Source organism: Phocoena sinus, chromosome 19, assembly GCF_008692025.1.
Source record: "Phocoena sinus isolate mPhoSin1 chromosome 19, mPhoSin1.pri, whole genome shotgun sequence".
NCBI lineage: Eukaryota > Metazoa > Chordata > Mammalia > Artiodactyla > Phocoenidae > Phocoena > Phocoena sinus.
Window position 1 is genome coordinate 10816159 of NC_045781.1, and position 18555 is coordinate 10834713.

The 18555-nt window shown below is 52.4% G+C and overlaps 2 protein-coding genes across 6 annotated transcripts in view; both read left to right on the forward strand.

The window, feature by feature from the left end:
- Positions 1 to 8915, forward strand: part of PHLDB3 (pleckstrin homology like domain family B member 3) — a 19902-nt gene extending 10987 nt beyond the window's left edge. For 2 of the 5 annotated variants that reach the window (XM_032614173.1, XM_032614174.1), the window contains 7 exons: positions 2203 to 2302; positions 2439 to 2544; positions 2628 to 2715; positions 2970 to 3026; positions 6279 to 6498; positions 7107 to 7192; positions 8488 to 8915. In XM_032614173.1, coding sequence (XP_032470064.1) covers positions 2203 to 2302; positions 2439 to 2544; positions 2628 to 2715; positions 2970 to 3026; positions 6279 to 6498; positions 7107 to 7192; positions 8488 to 8622 — 792 coding nt within the window. In that variant the 3' untranslated portion in view covers positions 8623 to 8915. Of the gene's footprint in view, positions 1 to 2202; positions 2303 to 2438; positions 2545 to 2627; positions 2716 to 2969; positions 3027 to 4809; positions 4926 to 5844; positions 5861 to 6278; positions 6499 to 7106; positions 7193 to 8487 lie in introns of those variants that run through there. The other 3 variants (XM_032614175.1, XM_032614178.1, XM_032614176.1) reach the window with 3 other exon arrangements.
- A 4967-nt stretch (positions 8916 to 13882) lies between these two features.
- LYPD3 (LY6/PLAUR domain containing 3) lies at positions 13883 to 17936 on the forward strand. Its single transcript, XM_032614199.1, has 5 exons — positions 13883 to 14043; positions 14601 to 14732; positions 15501 to 15671; positions 15917 to 16078; positions 16920 to 17936. The coding sequence occupies exons 1-5, from the start codon at positions 13956 to 13958 to the stop codon at positions 17423 to 17425; spliced, it is 1059 nt and encodes a 352-aa protein (XP_032470090.1). The 5' UTR covers positions 13883 to 13955; the 3' UTR covers positions 17426 to 17936.
- The last annotated feature ends 619 nt before the right edge of the window (positions 17937 to 18555 follow it).

Below are 18555 nucleotides of genomic sequence, written 5' to 3' on the forward strand. Positions count from 1 at the left end.
ATGGGTCTGCCGAGGGCCAAGTACACTGTTAGGCACTTGATAAATGTTGGTCACTGTTCTAAAAAACGTTTTAAAATAATACAAATCTAGAAAATCACATCCAGGGGGTCCCTGGCGGTCCAGTGGTTAGGACTCCGAGCTTCGACTGGAGGGGAACTGAGATCCCACCACATGCCGGGCGGTGCAGCCAAAAAAAAAAAAAAGAGGGACTTGCCTTCATTAATTATTTGGTTACCCAGGGATATGGTTTTTGTAAGAAATGCAGGGAAAATGCTTGATGGTTTCACTTCATTCTCCTGTCTTCAGAATAGAGTTGGTTCTCCTGCATCCTCCAAGGTGACCAATGCAATTTTTATTTTAGTATTATTATTAACTTGTGGATTACATATATTTGAGCAGTGAGTATCCCTACTGGTGTTCAAATTATGCAACTTATTTATTTTTATTATCCAGGCAGAGTTTTTGCTGTTTTTTTCTTTAAGAAATGATTTCAGTTTTCTGTCTTTATTACTCTCAAATAATTTTGTTTTCATTTTTAGGTAGTTTCTTTTATTTTGAAATGATTTAAGACTTACAGAAATTGCAGGAATAGAGAAAGAATTCCTGCATACCTGTCACCCAGATTCTGTGATTAACATTTTACCACATTTGATATCTGCTTTCTTATTCTCTCTCTGTACACACCCACCCACATACACACACACAGTTTATTATTCTTTTCTGAAGCATGATTCCCCTTTACCCCTAAATACTTCTACTTTTATTACCTAAGGTCAAGGCCATTCTCGTACATAACAACAGTACAGCAATCACATTCAGAAGCTACCATTGAGACAATATTATTCAAGTCCACAGATGTGATTCATATTTTTGCCAATTGTCCCACAAATGTTTTTTTTTTTTAAGCAAAAAACAAAAAAAGAAAAAATATATTTTCTGATCTAGGAACACAGGTTGCATTTGGTTATCGTGTTTATTATTTTTTTTTAAACTAATATTCCTTTTGTTCCAAGTTCAAAGGTCATGGGAGGATATTCAGAGAAAAGACCTTTCCCACCATTGTTTTCATCCACACAGTTCACCTCCCAGGGGTGGCCAGGGTTACTAGTGTCTCCCGTCTTCCCAGAGATCCTCTGTATTTAAACAGTCATGTATATACCTTCCCCCTCTTTTTGTTTTTGTTCTCGTTTTTGCGGTACGCGGGCCTCTCACTGTTGTGGCCTCTCCCGTTGTGGAGCACAGGCTCCGGACGCGCAGGCTCAGCGGCCATGTCTTACGGGCCCAGCCGCTCCGCGGCATGTGGGATCCTCCCGGACCAGGGCACGAACCCGCGTCCCCTGCATCGGCAGGCGGACTCTCAACCACTGCGCCACCAGGGAAGCCCTCTTATTCTGTCTCATATAAACAGCATCCTCCTCCTTTTTATATGCTTTGGAGTTTTCCTCCATGCAGATGATCCCTAGTTTATCCCTGCCTCCTTTTGATGGGCACTTAGGTGGTCTCCGGGCATCTTTGGGGATTAACCTTGAAATCAGGTCATTTTGCACATGTCTGAGTGTCTCCACGGATATAGTCCTAGAAGTGGAATTGGGGCTCAAAGGTACCTATGCATTTGTCATTTTGATTTTCTTTTCTGTTTTTGTTTGTTTTTCTTTTCCTTTCCTTTTTTTTTTTTTCATTGACTTTAAAAAAGGAGCCAAACTGGCCTCCATAACGGTTGTTGCAATAAAACGGCCCCCAGCATTGTGGGAGCACACCTGGGTTTCGCACACTCCCATCAACACCGCGGGCTTTTGGGGTTTTCTTCAACAGTTTTATCAAGGTATATAGTTCACGATTCACCCGTTTAAAGCGTACAATTCAGGGGGTTTTAGCCACCACGTTGTGCAGCCATCACCACGATCAATTTTAGAACATAGTCATTATCCCTAAAGAAACCTCATACCTTTAGCCATCACCCCTCGATTCCCCTCTCCTCCCAGGCCCCGGAAACCGCTAACCCACTTCCTGTCTCCCTGGGTCTGCCCATTCTGGACGTTACACTGTGTGGTCCTTTGTAACTGGCTGCTTCCACTCAGCATCACGTTTACAGTGGCTTTTTGATCTGTGCCAGTGAGATGGTGGTTTTACTTGGCGGTTCTCCGACTTCATGGTGGAGCCTGAGCATCTTTTCCTGTGTGCGTGGGCGTTGTGTGTTTTCAGGGCTCCATTGGCCTCCAGAGGACTGGAAGCCTGCCCCGGAAGAGGGGAGAGAGAGTGAGCCAGAGGGGATCCCCCCGGCCTCTGTCCTTCTATTGTACTGGTGAGTACGTACCCTTCCCCTGCGTAGGCTCTTCCCCCATTAACCACCCCCCTGCAGCACGGGACGGAGGAACCTGGTTGCCTCTGTTGGGGGAGAGGTGGAGGGGATCAGACACGGAAGCATCCCAGCCCCCCAGCCCTTCTCCCCGCAGGAGCCCTGGAGGCCTCGGCCCTCCCGCCCTCAGCCACAGACTCCGGGAGACACCCCCTCTATCAGCTGCTGAACTGTGGCCCCAGAAATAGGTGAGACATCAGGGAGAAGGTGGGGAGATGGGGGGAAGAAGTCGGGCTGCTGTAACCTGCGCGTCTCTGTTCTCTGCTCCCAGTTGTGGGGCCCTCCACCTGGACATTGCCCGTATGGAACACCTCCTGCAGCGGGCTGTGGCAGAGAGGGAGCGGCTGCTCCAGGCCAGGGTGAGACGGCAGCCCCTGCCTCCTCCCTCAGCCCCAGGATCCAGACCCCCGGCCCCTCCCCGCTCAGACCCAGGAGTCCAGGCCCCTGACCCCTCATCCCTCAGACCCAGGATCCAGGCCCCCAGCCCCTCCTCCCTCAGACCCAGGAGTCCAGGCCCCTGACCCCTCCTCCCTCAGGACCCAGGAACCCAGTACGTTTTTCCCACTTATTATTGGTTAGCATTCTCGTTGATGTTTTCTTTCTGCACTCACAGGAAGGGACAAGAAGGAGCACGGAAGGTGCCTCAGACCCCCCTGTACCTGCTATCATGGTCAGTCCCGCCCCTAACCCTCCCCCACCACTACTGCCCTGGTCTGTCTTGCCACCCTGGCCTCTGCCCTGTCTTATCTCACCCTGTCAGTCTCCTCCAACGGGACAGGAAAGTATCCTGGGCTTGGCAAGTGGAAGGGGAACTCGAAAGGCCTAGTTCCTGTTGCCATCAGGGTCGTCTGTATTCGTGGCGTGTCCTCGGGTGACATGCTCCGTTCTCTGTGCCTGGGTTCCCTCTTCTGTAAGTGGGCGCCGGTGTCAGAGTCAGCAGCTTTTGCAGAATGAGGGTAACCACGAGCTGGGGCTTTTAAATATTATTTGAATTTTTGTTTTATTTATTTGATTCTTTTAAAAAACTTCTGATTATAGAAATATTCAAGCGTATTCACAGATAATAAACCTCCATGTACCCACCCACCACGCAGCCCTAGTGATCATCAATATTGAATCTTGTTTTACTTACCAACTTTGTTGTACTGAATACTCACCTAATTCCCACTCTGCAGTGGAGTATTTTCAAGCAAATCCCAGGCATTTCATCCATATCTCATTATGTATCTCCAATAGATAAGGTTTTTTTTAATATAACAAAAATTCCACTGTCATAGTTTATGAGATTATTAATAATTCTGCAACTTTCTGATACATGATCCGTATTCACATTCCCTAATTGTCTCCAAAATATCTTTTTATAGTTGGTTATTTGAATCTGGACCCAAACAAAGCACGCACATTGCATTTAGTTAAAATGTCTTTTAAAACCCTGAGGTAGAGTCCTCCCTCCCTGCTTTAAAAAATGCCATTAATTCGTGGGAAAAGTCACTTATCCTGTAGAATTTCTCACACTCTGGATTTAGCAGACAGCTCCTTATTAAAATTTTATTTCTACCTACACTAAGAACCTGAATACTTTTCGTTATAACAGACACTTCAGAATTGGGGAAAGTGAAGTTCCCCTCAGCTTACCTCCGGAAGTGCAGGTGTTTTCTATCACAGAGAAGCGTTCAAATCTTTTTTTTTAATACTTTCCTACATACACCGATCAAACCATATTTGGTGAATTTATTTTCCTTGTAATCGAGCACATCATTCCCAACTGCTTTTGGTTCTCTCAACCATTTGGCATTTTCTTATTCATTTCAACCCAGTATTTACAGAGGGCCTACTGCGTGCTAGGCCCTGGGTTATATAGCAGTGACCAAAGTGACAATCCCTGCCCTTGGAGAAGCTGGCGTTTAGCAGGGGAGAGAGACAAAAAGCAGCGTCAGTAAGTAAAATAAGTAGCACGTCAGGTGCTGATAAGAGTTCAGGAATAAAATAAATTGGGAAGGGCAGTGGGGCCCTCTGGTTTCAGGCATAAGCTCTACCTCATTAAAAATGAAGCACTCCTGCTGTGTAGTATCATCATTTATTAAACGGCTCTTGTGCCCGTGAGCAAGTGTGTCTCCAGGATTTGCACCTGGAAGTGGAATCACCAGGTCAGGGAGCCTGACAGCAGCGAGCTCATCCGTGAAACAGCCCCATGTGGAGGGTGCTGTGATAACCGCCGAGTTTCAGTGTAGTTTCAGTGTAGGTAAACTGAGGCTCTGAGAGGGGCAGGCGTTCCATGGAGGTGACACGGGTGGGCAGTGGGGGAGCTGACAGCCCCAAGCCCATCCCTGCTGTCCTGGATTGGGGCCCGGCTCCACCACATCCTACGTGGGTGACCTTGGTGAGTCACTTCCTCTCTAGAAGCCTCAGTTTCCTCGTCTGTCAAATGGGGGCAATAATGGGTTGTTTTGCAGAGGCAACAAGATGATCACTTGGCACAGTGCCGGCCACAGAGTGGGACCCTCCATACATGGTGATCAGTAGTAGTGTTACCGTGTGGATTTGGTGAGATGACCCAGTGGGTGCCCTTTTTTTTTTTTTTTTTTTTGCCGTACGCGGGCCTCTCACTGCTGTGGCCTCTCCCGTTGCGGAGCACAGGCTCCGGACGCACAGCCTCAGCGGCCACAGCTCACGGGCCCAGCCGCTCCGTGGCACGTGGGATCCTCTCGGACCGGGGCACGAACCCGCATCCCCCGCATCGGCAGGCGGACTCTCAACCACTGCGCCACCAGGGTAGCCCTGGTGGGTTCCCTTTTAAGCACCCCTTGCCCTCCTGTGCATTCCCCGGCTCCTCCCCATTTCCCCTCCTCCTCATTCTCCCCTGTCTCCATCCAATGAGTCTCACCTCTGTTTCTCGTCCATTCTTGCTTTGGCCTTGCCTCAGTGTTTTCAGCCCTTGATACTCAGAGTGTGGTCCACGGACCAGCAGCATCGGCGTCCCTTTTCCCTGGGAGCTTGTTAGACGTGCAGAACCTCACCCTCACCCCAGACCCCCACCCCGGAATGACTGAATCCCAGTCTGCATTTTAACAAAATCCCTAGGGGGTCCCCTTGCATGCTGAAGTCTGAGGCCTCAGTGTGACCACGGGGATCATACCATTCTTTGCAGGGATCATTTGGGAAGAATAGGTATGATCAGGCTGGGCCTTGTAACAGTAGACACTTTGATCACCTTCATTCTTCTCCCCTTTATGGCCTCCTGAGATGACACTCTGCCTGGGGAGTCCTGGCTCGTCAGCTCTGGCCGTGTGACTTGGGCCTAGTGACTTAACCTCTCGGAGTCTTGGTTTCCACATCTGTAAAATGGGGACAATGATGTACTTACCCCTTGAAGAGAGTTTGAGGGGACACAGAGATTATACCTATAAAGTGTTCTGTTAGCACAGGTAATAATAATAATGGAAACAGTGCTCTCATTTATTGATCACTATCTGGTCCCTGTTTTACAGAGACAGTAGATGAGGGTCCCACCAGGGTCCATCACTTCTCTAACACATCTCCGGTGTTTCAGGGTAAGCGCTAGGGTCAGGAAGCCCTGAGTTTGCCACCCAGCTCTGCCACTTAGAAGCTCTGTGTGACCTCGGGTGGATTATTTCCTCTCTCTGTCCTTCAGGGTGCTCATCTGAAAATGGGCCTCATCGTAGCCCTGACCCGAGGGTGGCCGCGGGGAGTCAAGGAATGGGTGCTGGTAAAGCCCTGGGCAGAGTGTCAGTTAATCACTTTAGCTGTTGGAGATATCATCTCGGTCGTCATTGTTAATGAAAGGCTGTGCCGGGCCTCATACTTGAGCTACTCTGACCAGCACCCCTCGGGGGGCGTCCAGGCTGCAGGACCTGCCCCCCCCACCCCATGAAGTCACTGCCCCCTTCTCTTGCTTTCCCAGGCCCCGCCCACAGCCCCGTCCCGCCCTCCTGACCCTCGGGTCTTGGATCTCCGGCAACACCTGGAACGCTGGGGCCACAACCCGGAAAGCTGCCCGCACATATGGGTGTCTGGGGGCTACTGCCGCGGACCCCTGGTGAAGATGGGAGGCCGCATCAAGACCTGGAGGAAGCGGTGGTTCTGCTTTGACCGCCAGGCCCGCCGCCTGGCCTACTACACAGGTGAGCCCACCCTGGCTGCCTTGGGACCCGGGCCCCCAGGACCCTGGAAGAAACCACAACAGACTTTCACCCCAGAAACCTAGGAGTCCCACCCTCAGCCCCCTTCTCTCTTAGGCCCACGAGTCTGGATCCCCAGCCCCTTTCCCCTTTAGTGATCCAGCTCTCCTCCGTAACGTGCGTAACAGTTTTGTACCACGCTGGCTCCCCAGACCCCATTTTCCTAAGGTACCCTAGAGGAGCACAGTCAGTGCCCAGCCCACAAATCTAGGGTTCCAGGCCCCTCCTCCTTCCTCTCTAGGAGCATCAATGATGCTGAATCTCTCCTTGAGTCACTGCCCTTCTCAGGGGCCAAGGCACTAGGGGACCTAGGATTCCAACTCCCCAGACCTCATTCTCTGGTCTTGTCCAGTCACCACACCAGTCTCCCTCCTAGTCTCCCGTCAACATGCACTCACCTCCCAACCACAGTACTTTAGGGACCTACAGACTCTGCCACCATGTTCCTCACCCCAACCCCAGTCTCAGGACTTGGGCCCAGTGACTCCCCTGCTCCCCCCACCATACACACCTCTCACTGGCTCTGTTTCTCCCTCACCTCCCTCCATCAGACAAAGAACAGACCAAGCTCAAAGGCGTCATCTACTTCCAGGCCATTGAGGAAGTCTACTACGACCACTTACGCTGTGCCTTCAAGGTGAAGCCCCTGCTTGCTGCTGCTCTGCCCTCCTGGTTGGAGCCCCGGCTGTCAAGCCTGATCTTATCTCTGGGAAAGGCCACCCACAGCCCCTACTCCATCCAGTGGTACTCCATCCAGCACAGGAAACCAACAGATCATTTCACTGCAGGGACCAAAAATTAAGAGCTTAGTCTTTGGCTCTCAGCCCACTGATATTTTTCTTGGAACAAAAGTTTTAGAGCAGAAATTTGGCAAACGCAGATGCCAAGTTGAGAATAAATGTCTGAATTGGGCAGGGTGAGGACTGAGGCAGCCTGGGAGCATCTAAAGGAGACGATCATTCGTTAGCATCTGCCCATCATTGCCAAATGGTGATGGGCCCCATGGTGTCTTATCATATTTATTTTTCCCCAGAGAACGCAGGAATTGGAACTTTTATAAAAATAAAAATGCAAAAAAATAAAAATGAATAAAAAATAAAAGTGCAGTGCCAGAAACTGATACAATGTTTAGAAAGCTCTGGAGAGCAACTGTGGCTTTTTAGAGCTTAGGCTGGAATCTGAGCTGTGGGACATTGGGAAAGTGACTTCCATTTTCCAGCCTTAGTTTTCTCACCTGCAGAATCGGCACTCTTTAGCCCATTTCTTCAGAGTTGAGAAGGTTAGAAACAGATAATGGACGTAAAGGATTTACCTAATTCAGGGTTGGCAAGTAGGTACTCAATAAATAGGTTGTAGACACTAGGTTTTTCCCAGTTACAAACCAGGGGGACCTAGATTTCGGGGGGAGGGGAAATTTGAATGTCTGTATTTATTTCTAATATAGGAGAAGGTAGGCTGGGGGATTGGGACATGGGTCCGTCCTCTTTTTTTTTTCTTTTCTTTTCTTTTTTCGGTACGCGGGCCTCTCACTGTTGTGGCCTCTCCCGTTGTGGAGCACAGGCTCCGGACGCGCAGGCTCAGCGACCGTGGCTAATGGGCCCAGCCGCTCCGCGGCATGTAGGATCTTCCTGGACCGGGGCACGAACTCGTGTCCCCTGCATCGGCAGGCGGACTCTCAACCACTGCGCCACCAGGGAAGCCCCCATCCTCTTTTTGAATTCCTCTTGCTCCCATAATTCTAAGCGCCTTCCTGTGTTAATTTATTTAATCCTCATAACCCAACGAAGTAGGTAGCATCATTTAGGAAGACAGATGGGGAAACGTTCAGGGAGTCTAAATAACTTGCCCAACCCCACAAAGCCTATAAATAGCAAGGCTGGGATTCCAACTAGGGTGGACTCATAACCATCTCCACTCCGCTTCTTATTCCAGAGCCCGAACCCTCGCCTAACGTTCTGTATCAAAACCTACGAACGCCTTTTCTACATGGCGGCGCCAAGCCCAGAAGCCATGCGCATCTGGATGGACGTCATCGTGACAGCGGCGGACGAGAACCACGCCCCCTGAGTGAACATACCCTCTCAGGAAGACATCCCAGCGAGGCTCTGCCCCGCACGCGCTGCCTCGCAGCCACGCCCACTGCTGGAAATCCTGGGCCAGACCCTTTGGAACTCTCCCGGGAATTTTGTGGGCTCGGCGGTTCGGCAGGTCTGAGCTGCGCAGTTCTGGGCCGCAGGTGTCTTCCCGGACCGGAAGCCAGCCGCTGACGCTCTGCCCTGGGTGGGAGGAAGATTGCGGGGACGGGAAGGAACTATTTATTGGTGCTCCTGTGATACTGAATTAAACTTGGAGGAAAAACAGTGGTTACTGCCGAGGTTCCCAGCACAGGCGTACGGGGCCCCTCGACCCCTAGGCAGGACATCTGAGTTACGGGTACCTCGGAGAGCATGCATCCTTTAGCTGTTCTACCCTTTAGGAATGGAGACCTTCAACCCCAAGGTCATGGCTGGGAGGGGCGGGGGTGTGGGGAGGCATGCGTCCTTAGTCTTGTGGCAATTTTGTTTTTTCAGTTTGTGGGCCCGCCTGCTTCCACCCTTTTGGACGTGACTGAGCTATTGGCAATTTCTAGGAACTCCTAGGCTCCTGCCCTCCTGGCCATGACATATGTTATTCCCTCTGCCCTTCCCTTAACCACCTAGCTTCTTATTCTTCGCGTCTTAATTGGGATGTCCCCTCCTTCAGGAAGCCCTTCCTGACTCCCTCAGCTGGATCAAGTACCCCCCCTTTGAGCCCTCCTGTCCCATTCCTGAACATCGTGCGTCATCACTGGTGATGGATCTATGTCCTGACGGACTGGGAGCTCCCTGAGGGCAGAGCCAGGGCTGTCCTGGTCATGGCTGTGTCCCCAGCACCAGAGGGCACATTTCATCCCATGAAAGTGGAGAGAAAAAAAAAAAAAAGCTATCCTTTCACCTGTGGGTCTTTATGTAACGTTCCCTTTGCTAAGACACCTTTCCCCACTCCACCCTACTCATCATTTAGGTCATAGCTCAGATGTTTCCTTCTCCAGGAAGCCTTCCCTGATTCTCCCGGCTGAGTCAGATGCTCCCTCTGGGCTTCCCATCCCAGCCCCGATCACTCTGCCTGCTCCTTCCCCATCACAGCTTTGACTACTCTGGGTCATCCGTTCGTTTGATGGGTGTGTTTCCCGTGCTGGGCGGGAGCCCCAGGAGGCAGGGGTTGGGCTATTTCCATCACTACTGAGTCCTTGGCACACAGCAAATGGCCTGTAGGCAAACTAGGTGTTGAGGGAATAAATTGATAAGACGCTGAGGATGGGGCGATGGTGAACGACAGGCATAGAACTTTCCATCATTTACATCTCACCTAAGGTGTCCCCTCCTTCAGGAAGCTCTCCCTGATCCCTGGTGGGCTTCCACAGTCCCCTGAGCTCCCCAACTACAGGACCACTCCCTGACCACTCTAGGCTGTCACTGTGTGGTACAGTTCATTTCCTCCCTTAAACCTCGCTGGAACTAGGCATCCAGTCCCTCTGGTTCCCATCTCTTCAGGACCTGGGTGTCCCATCCCAGGATTCCTTAAGGATCCAGATGTGCTCCTGAAACCCCGGAATGCAAACACTCTAACCCCCAGGCCCTTGGGGACCCGAGGTGTTCCTTGGCCTCTACCTCCAGGTGTGAGGCATCTGGATTCTTGGATCATTTCATCCCTCAGCCCCTCTGCAAACTGTGCCCTTACTGGGGCCAGCTTCACGGGCATGTGACTAGTGCAGTTGACAGGTCCCATGTTCAGAAGAGCCCTCTTGGCTTTAATCATCTGTGATTGCCATCCAGAAATTCTTAATTTTGTATTTGAATTTGTGTTTTGTAAGTGAAGTCTGAAGGGTGTGGAGCTTGAGCTGGGGGGACTGGAGCCTCAGCTCTAAGGAGGTCCCACAACTGCCATCTCCCACCTCCCCAGAATAGGTTCTGTCTGCCTTCCCCTCCCTGCCTCTGCCCTGTGACTTCTGCCATCCTCCAGCCCCGACAGGGGCCTGAGTGCTCACGGGAAATCCAGGCACTTGTGCCTCTTGGCATCTCAGGTGGGGCACGGTGGCGGGCGGCTGGTGGAAGGGGAACCCAGCAACCAGTTTGCTTTAGTTGTGGGGCAGGGTCTCTAGACACCTGTAAGGGTCTGTGCTCGCCCCACCAGTATCCCTGTGCCTGAGGGAAGATGACATTAGACACCGTATGGGGTCAAGAGAGATGCAGGAAGAAAGGAAAAGAGCATTTCTACTTTAGTACATTTCATGACACTCCTTCCTGCCTTTTGAACCAGGTCTCCATATTTTCATTTTGCACTGAGCCCCGCAAATTATGTAGCCAGCCCGGGCCCTGACCCCACCCCTTCTCTGATACATCCCAGACAGCACATCCCAGAAGGAGTGGGTCTGAGGCAGGCTGGGAACATCACTGGGCTCAGAGCCTGCCCTTCCCCAGGGGGACACGAAACCCATAGTGGAAATGGCCCCAGGCTTGTCTAAGGCCCTGGCATGAACTCCAGGGCTGGGGACCCGGTGCCTCCACACTGACTCCTCTGTTCATCTCTCTGGGGAACCAATTCTAAACCTCTTTGCAGTGACCCCTGTGGAGGGAGCTGGGGAGAGTCACAGAGTAGGTTTAAGTAGAGGTCCGGTATTTAAACCTCCCTCTGCTCTCTGGTCCTGGGCCAGGTTTGGGGGGGGGGGTGGCGGTTGGTGTCAGCACCCGGGATTCGGCAGGCCTGAGCAAGAGGAGACTCTCCACCCTGGGTCCCACTCCCTCCCAAGACACCAGATCTTCTGGTCTGGCCAGTTGGGGTTCCTCCCTGAAACTCTCCCACACGGCTGGGACCTGAAGGGCCTCCTGCTCCTGAATGCACAGTAATAATAGAATTGTAGCCCTGCCTCACTCCATCCCTCTGGAGACAGGGGGTTTCAGACCTGTTTGGCAAAGGAGGCAGCTGAAGTTCAGAGAGGGAGATGGAGTTGCTTGAGGTCACACAGCAAGAGGATGGCAGAGGCAGGAGTAAAATTTCAGTCTGTCTGACTCCAGACTTAATACTTTGTCCACTGCCTCACTCCACCATGAAAGACTCTCCTCCCTTTATTATAAAACAGACACCTCAGAGGCTCAGAGAGGTGAAGACACTTAAGTGGGTCACACAGCAAACCATAAGTGAGGCTGGGATTCCAAGGCTGGGAGGCAGGGAGGTAGGGGGAAGTGTTGAATGACTTCACAGCCACTCACTTTCTCTCTCTGAGCTTCAGCATGATGACAAGCAACCCAACCTAGGTGACTGAGGTGCTAGTCATTATTGGCGATGGGGGTGCCCCGTGGGGTCCAGAGAACAGATAAAACCTTTATGAACACAGCCGCTATTTTTCCTGCCATAGGTGAATCTTATCTGTGAGTCAGGAGAAACAAAGCAAGGCTAAAGCTGTAGTTTAAATAATAATATAATATAAATAATACATAACATTGGGTTAGCCAAAAAGTTCATTCGGATTTTTGTAACCTCTTACAGAAAACCCAAACGAACCTTTTGGCCAACCCAATACAAGCAATCACTTATATATGTGGATGTTTAGTCATTCTGTGGTTTGCACAGTGTTCTTGTTTGTTCCTGTGTTCAGACATAGAAGGCAGTGGTCCTGATTGTGTCTCACTCCATCGCGGTCACAGTGTGGCCCCATATGTGTTGGTGCAGGGGTGTAGCAGAGCACCCAGACATCGCTGTGAGCCGCCAGCCAACTCCCAGCCATCAGAGAGAGGCTCTTGTTCTCTTACCTGGGAGGCTGCCCTGCTCCCCGCCCCCGGACTCCTGGCCTTCTCTTGCCCCTTCTACTCTTTTCCTTTTTTACTGAGGCCACAATGGCACTCCTCCCCGACCCTTTTCTTTTGGTAAGAATAGTGTACATTCAGTGAAGTGCATACATGGAAAATGTACAGCGTACAGCTTGTCGATTCTTAACATGTTTGTAGTTACATGTGTAACTACCACCCAGATGAAGATAGTAGGGGTTCCTTACTATTACTCCTTTGGGGCAATGCCCTCCCCAAAGTAACCCCTATTTTGATTTCTATCACCACTGATTAGCTTTGCCTGTTCTAGAACTTCATAGAAATGGAGTCACATGGTATCTTCTACTTGTTTAAGGCTTCTTGAGCTCAACATAAAGTTGAGGGTTTTTTAAGATTTTTGTTTGATGTGGACCATTTTTAAAGTCTTTATTGAATTTGTGACAGTATTGCTTCTGTTTTATGTTTCAGTTTTTTTGTTTGTTTGTTTTTTAGCCGCGAGGCATGTGGGATCTTAGCTCCCCAACCAGGGATTGAACCTGAACCCCCTGCATTGGAAGGCAAAGTCCTAACCACTGGACTGTCAGGGAACTGCCAACATAAAGTTTTTGAGACTCACGTTGGCACCCAGGCCAGTAGTTGGCCCGTTTTCATTGCTGCATAATTCCCTGGGATTAGTGAATTCATTTCTTGATAAGTTTTTGCATCGTTTGCCAGATTGATAGTTTAAAAAGCAAATCTGATTGTAGACCCCGTGAAACATTCTCCATCTTTCTCAGAATTAATTCAAACCCCTCCTCAGGGCCTGGAATGGCCTCTTTTGCCTCAGTTTCCCCCTCACTCCTGAGCTCCAGGTACAGGAGCTTCAGGTACACTGCTCTCCTCTCTGTGTTCGAAGGGTCCATGCTGCTTCCAGCCGAGGTCTTTGCACGTGCTGACCCCTCTGCTTTGCAATGTGCTCTGCCCCCATCCCGACCTGCTTCACTGGCTAAACCTCCAGGTCTTTAAGATCGTAAGGCACCTGGATGATTTACATCCTCAGGGACGCTTCATTGACCAGCCCCCACTTGTAGACGCCACACCTCCTTGTAGCTCCCTACACTTCTTCCTTCGTTGTCCTCGCTGTAAATAACAATTTGTATGATTCTTTGATTAATATCTGTCTCCCCCATCAGACTGTGAGCTCTGTGAAGACCAGCGCTGGTTGTTTAGTCTCCAGCATCACCCGGCCCAAAGCCTGCACTCATTCAACATTTACTGAGTGTTGAATGTTGAGTAGACCCTCTGTGTGAGCCTTATAGCCTCTCCCCACCGCCACAAACACACAGACTTTCTCCTGGGAACTGCCAGGGAACCTTGACTCCCGCCCTTTCACTCCTTGGCAGTGGTGGGTGACGCATCCAGGGGCGGGTGTTGCGCCCCACAGCTGAGGCTGATTTGGCCCGGTTGCGCAAGGCCAGGGTTGCCTGGGGCGAAGTTACTCATCCTGGGCTCACGTAAGAGGACCCGGGTTGGGAGGCGGCACAACTAGGGTGGAAGCCGAGAGAGCAGGACGGAACCATGGACCCCGCCAGGAAAGCAGGCTCCCGGGTAGCGATCTGGACAACGGGCTGGCTGCTGCTGCTGCCTCCGCTGCTGCTTCTAGAAGGTGAGTCTACTGCCGGAAGGGGGCGGAGGGGATAGAGTGGGAGCTCTAGGGAGGGTTCCCCCACCCCATACAGAGCGGGCTTGTGGGAAGGATCTCCCATCCCGGGCAGAGGGGTCGGGGGAGGGGGTGGGATGCGGGAAGGTTCCCTACCCTGGGCAGAGGGGACTGTGGGAAAATTTCTTCCATCCTAAGCAGACGGGGGGCTGTGGGAAGGGATCCCTCACCGAGCTGACTTGAATGTGGGTAAAATTCTCCCATCCTGAGTGGAGAACTGTAGGAAGAAGTCCCCCCACCCCCGTCTATGGCAGGGATCCCCCACCTTGGGCATAAAGGGCTGTGGGAAAGATGCTCCCACTGCAGGCATAGGACATTTGACGGAAAGGGACACAATGTATCTCCTGGCCTCAGACTTGCGGCTAGGTTTTCCTTACCCCGCCCTGGAAAAGGTTGTGCAATAGGATTGCACAGGGACAGAGGGAGTGGGAACGACTATTTCTCCTTTGGGGGAGGAGGCTTCAGTAGGGATAGCTCAGTTCTACCTGCCTCTGTTCCCCCAGGAGCGCAGGCCCTGGAGTGTTACAGCTGCGTGCAGAAAGCCGATGACGGATGCTCTCCGCAGAAGACTAAGACGGTGAAGTGCGCGCCAGGCATGGACGTCTGCACAGAGGTCGTAGGGGCGGTGGAGTCCAGTGAGTGGGGCCTCCGGGTCCTTGCGTACTCCTTTACGCTCCTCCATCTGGGCCCCTCCTCCTTATGGTCCCGCCCCTCCCTCTGAACTTGGCCACACCCCCTTGAACGCAGCCCCATCCTTCCCTTTCAGCCTGGCGTGGGCCCTTCGACACAACCACGCCATTAGGGCTTAGAGGGATGAGGACGGAGAGTTGCGCGTGGGTGGCGTGAACTGGGAGAACCCAGCTCTGGGACCTCGTCTCCTTTAAGGGCACACCCTATCCATTTCCCCTGGACCACTGAGATCTCCCCACCCACTTCTGTCCCTGCCAGAATCCTCTCCACCCCAGCCTCCCCCATCCAATGGGGCCCTTGGTGACGGAGATCCCTCTAGAGGTCTTCTCCTGAAATCCCTAGGCTGAGGCTCCGCCCCTCTGACCCGCCCCTGTCTGCGGCCACAGCTCCTAGGAGGCCCCATCCGTCTCTGATCCTGTGCCTTTTTTGTCGGTCTCAGCTCCTTCTGATGCTGCTTTCTGCGGTTCCGACTCCCTATGGTCGTGCCCCGTCTTAGCTCCACTCTTGGCCCTCCCGCGTCGATTGTGTCCAGTGTCTATCAGCCTGTCTGTCCCCTCAGACTCCTCTCTTTCAGGTTCCGCCCCTCGGTCTGTTGTTCTTTCCCCTCGGATCGGCTCTTTCTGAGGCCCTTGCCCTCCCACCCTGGCCTATCCTCTGGTGCCGGTCTATTCCAGGCCCCGTCCCTCTGACCCCGCCCCCTCCCCTCTCCGCAGTCCACGGGCAATTCTCGGTGGCAGTGCGGGGCTGCGGTTCGGGACTCCCCGGCAAGAATGATCGCGGACTGGACCTTTACGGGATTCTGGCTTTCGTCCAGCTGCATCAATGCTCCCAGGACCGCTGCAACGCGAAGCTCAACCTCACCTCGCGAGCACTCATCCCCGCAGGTCGGTGGGGGCAGGGCCGCAGGCCCAGGGACGGAGCCATGTCTGGGCTGAGCGGCTAGGGGCGGTCACAAGGGGAAGGCGGGAGAACTCCGTAGGGGCTGGGGGCGGGGCCACGCCCTGGGGCGGGATTATAGGCTGAGCTGAGTGTCCGTCGAGGGGCGGAGACGTGGGCTGGAGGGACGCGGAGCAGGGCTGTGCTTCCTGAACTCTCTCGACCCCTGCCTTCCTCCCCGCCCCCCTCGCAGGCAATGAGAGTGACTACGAGCCTAATGGGGTCGAGTGCTACAGCTGCGTGGGGCTGAGCCGCAAGGAGTGCCAGGGTACGGCGCCGCCCGTCGTGAGGTGCTACAACGCCAGCGACCACTTATACAAGGGCTGTTTCGACGGCAACGTCACCTTGACGGCAGGTGAGTGAGCTCGAAGCACCGGGCCTTCACAGGTTGTGGTAGCCTTTCTGAGGCTTCATGGGTGGTAGGTAGCCCTTTACCCAAAGGGTTCCCCCACCTCAGCGCATTCGTGGCTTGTCCTAGAGCATCATGAGAAATGCAGTCCTATTCCCAGTATAGCACGGGAATAGGAATGCTTTTGTCCTAGAGTTTCTGGGGAAATAACAGTTTTCATAGAGGCCTGCCAGGTGCAGAATGGGAGGATGTGTAATGGGAAATGTATTTAAGCCTCCAAGCTTCTGCCCAGGCATCGTGGGTAGTGTAGTTCTGACTCCTTAAAACTCAAGGGTTAGTGTCCCCACTTGTCCCAAAGTATTAGGAGAGATGTAGTTCAGTCTCCTGGCCTCTGCTTCAGGGAACCATGGGACGTGTTCTTCAAATTCCATCCTCTGCCAGGTGTATTATGGCAAATGTAATTCTGACTCTAAGACTGAATTTTGGTGGGGGTGGTGTGAGGGGTGGGGGGAGAGAGAGGGAGGCAATGGTCTTCTGCTCTTTCCTCGTGTGAGAGGTGTTGTATCCCAGTTCAAACCTTTCTTCCAAGGCATTGTGGGACTTGTAGTTCATCCTACACATGTTTCCTCTCAAAGTACTATGGGAAATGTGGTCCACCGTGTGCCAAAGACAGTGGGACAGTGTTTCTCAAAGTGGGGCCCTAATTGAGACTTTGGGTTTAATGGATGCAGAGTCCTTCTGTCCCCTGTTTTGGGTCTTCTTGCTCTTGTCTTGCCCCTAAGTTTCATTCTGGCTGTGCCTACCCCCTCCCTCCAACCACGGACCCACCTGTGTCTCCCTCCTGCAGCTAATGTGACTGTATCCTTGCCTGTCCGGGGCTGCGTCCAGGATGAGTCCTGCACCCGGGATTCGGCGACAGGCCCAGGGTTCACGCTCAGCGGCTCCTGCTGCCAGGGGTCTCGCTGTAACTCGGACCTCCGCAACAAGACCTATTTCTCCTCTCGATTCCCGCCCCTTGTCCTGCTGCCCCCTCCTCCGTCCACCACTCTGGCTGCAAACAACTCTGTCAGTACTTCTGCCCCAGCCCTGGCCTCCACTTCCACCACCAAACCCACCCCAGCCCTGTCCTCCACTTCCACCACCAAACCCACCCCAGCCCCAGCCAACCAGACTTCTCCACAAGAGGTCGAACCTGAGACCTCCCAGGTGGAGGAATCTACCTACGGCCACCAAGACCGTAGAAATATTGGGCAGTACCCCATAAAAGATGGGGCCTCTAATAAAGACTCTGCAGCTCCTTCAGTGGGGTGGGTGGCTCTTCTGTTGGCTGTGGCTGCTGTCACTTTACTATGAACTTCTCTACCTCTTGCCCTACTTCCTTGGCCATGGGTACCCTCCCTTCCCATTACTCCCTCTTCCACCACTGGACTGGGCTGGCCCAGCCCCTGTTCTCCCTAGCTTTTGCTGCACTGGTTTGCGGCTTTGGGACAGAAAGTTACCATTGTATATATCCTGCCAGGGTGTTCCAGCTTTTTGAGGGCAGCAACTGTATCCCCCTCATCTTTGTCTCTCCCTGGTCTTCTCCTGGTGCCTAGGTCAGAGGGAAGTCAGAGCTGTCCCAGAGAAGGTGGGAGAGACAGTGATAAGCTTCGTATTTGCTTTCTCACAGTCAACCTGGAATAGGAGAGATGGGGTCTGAGGGCTCTGCCTCCTGCCCCTGAATCTTTGTGGGAATCATTTTTTGGCATCTTCTTTGCCTTCTTATATAGACTGTGAGCTCCTCAAGGGCAGGGATGGTGCCTTACGCCTCAGTGTGGTCAATGTCTGGCACATAAGGCTTCAATAAAACTTTAATTACTTTGTATAGTGTTTTAAAGGAGTTATTTCTACCTCATTGCTGACCTACCTCAGTATAACCTACCTGAGATATTTCTACCTCCTGAAGCTGAGCTAGGGTGGGAATGCCAAGACTGAAATGGAGAAACTGAGATCCGGAGTCGCAGCCCCGGGGGACGTTGGTTTTGAACACTTTTCACCTCCTGAGGTTTAGCCGTGCTTATGGGTGATCCCACTGGTGAGGGGGAGACCGGGTGAGACCATTGAGCAGTGTGGAGGGGGAATGGTACTCTTAGCAATGTTTGGGAGCAGAGGGGAGCTTTGTTTCACAAGTTCGTACACGGTCCTCAGGCCCCACCAACTTTGCCGTCGTTTTTTTTTTTCTTTTAAATAAATGTATTTATTTATTTTTGGCTGTGTTGGGTCTTCGTTGCTGCGCGCGGGCTTTCTCTTGTGGCGGACGGGGACTACTCTTCGCTGTGGTGCACGAGCTTCACACTGCGGTGGCTTCTCTTGTTGCGGAGCACGGGCTCTAGGCGCGCGGGCTTGAGTAGTCGTGGCACGTGGGCTCAGTAGTTGTGGCTCACAGGCTCTAGAGCGCAGGCTCAGTCGTTGTGGCGCACGGGCTTAGTTGCTCCGCGGCATGT

What these genes read in the sequence shown, in the direction of transcription:
- LYPD3 (XM_032614199.1), top strand. Translation starts at nt 13,956, where the DNA reads ATGGACCCCGCCAGGAAAGCAGGCTCCCGGGTAGCGATCTGGACAACG. An exon ending in TCCGCTGCTGCTTCTAGAAG is followed by an intron (nt 14,044 to 14,600) that starts GTGAGTCTACTG and finishes CTGTTCCCCCAG; the next exon opens with GAGCGCAGGCCCTGGAGTGT. An exon ending in GCGAGCACTCATCCCCGCAG is followed by an intron (nt 15,672 to 15,916) that starts GTCGGTGGGGGC and finishes CCCCCCTCGCAG; the next exon opens with GCAATGAGAGTGACTACGAG.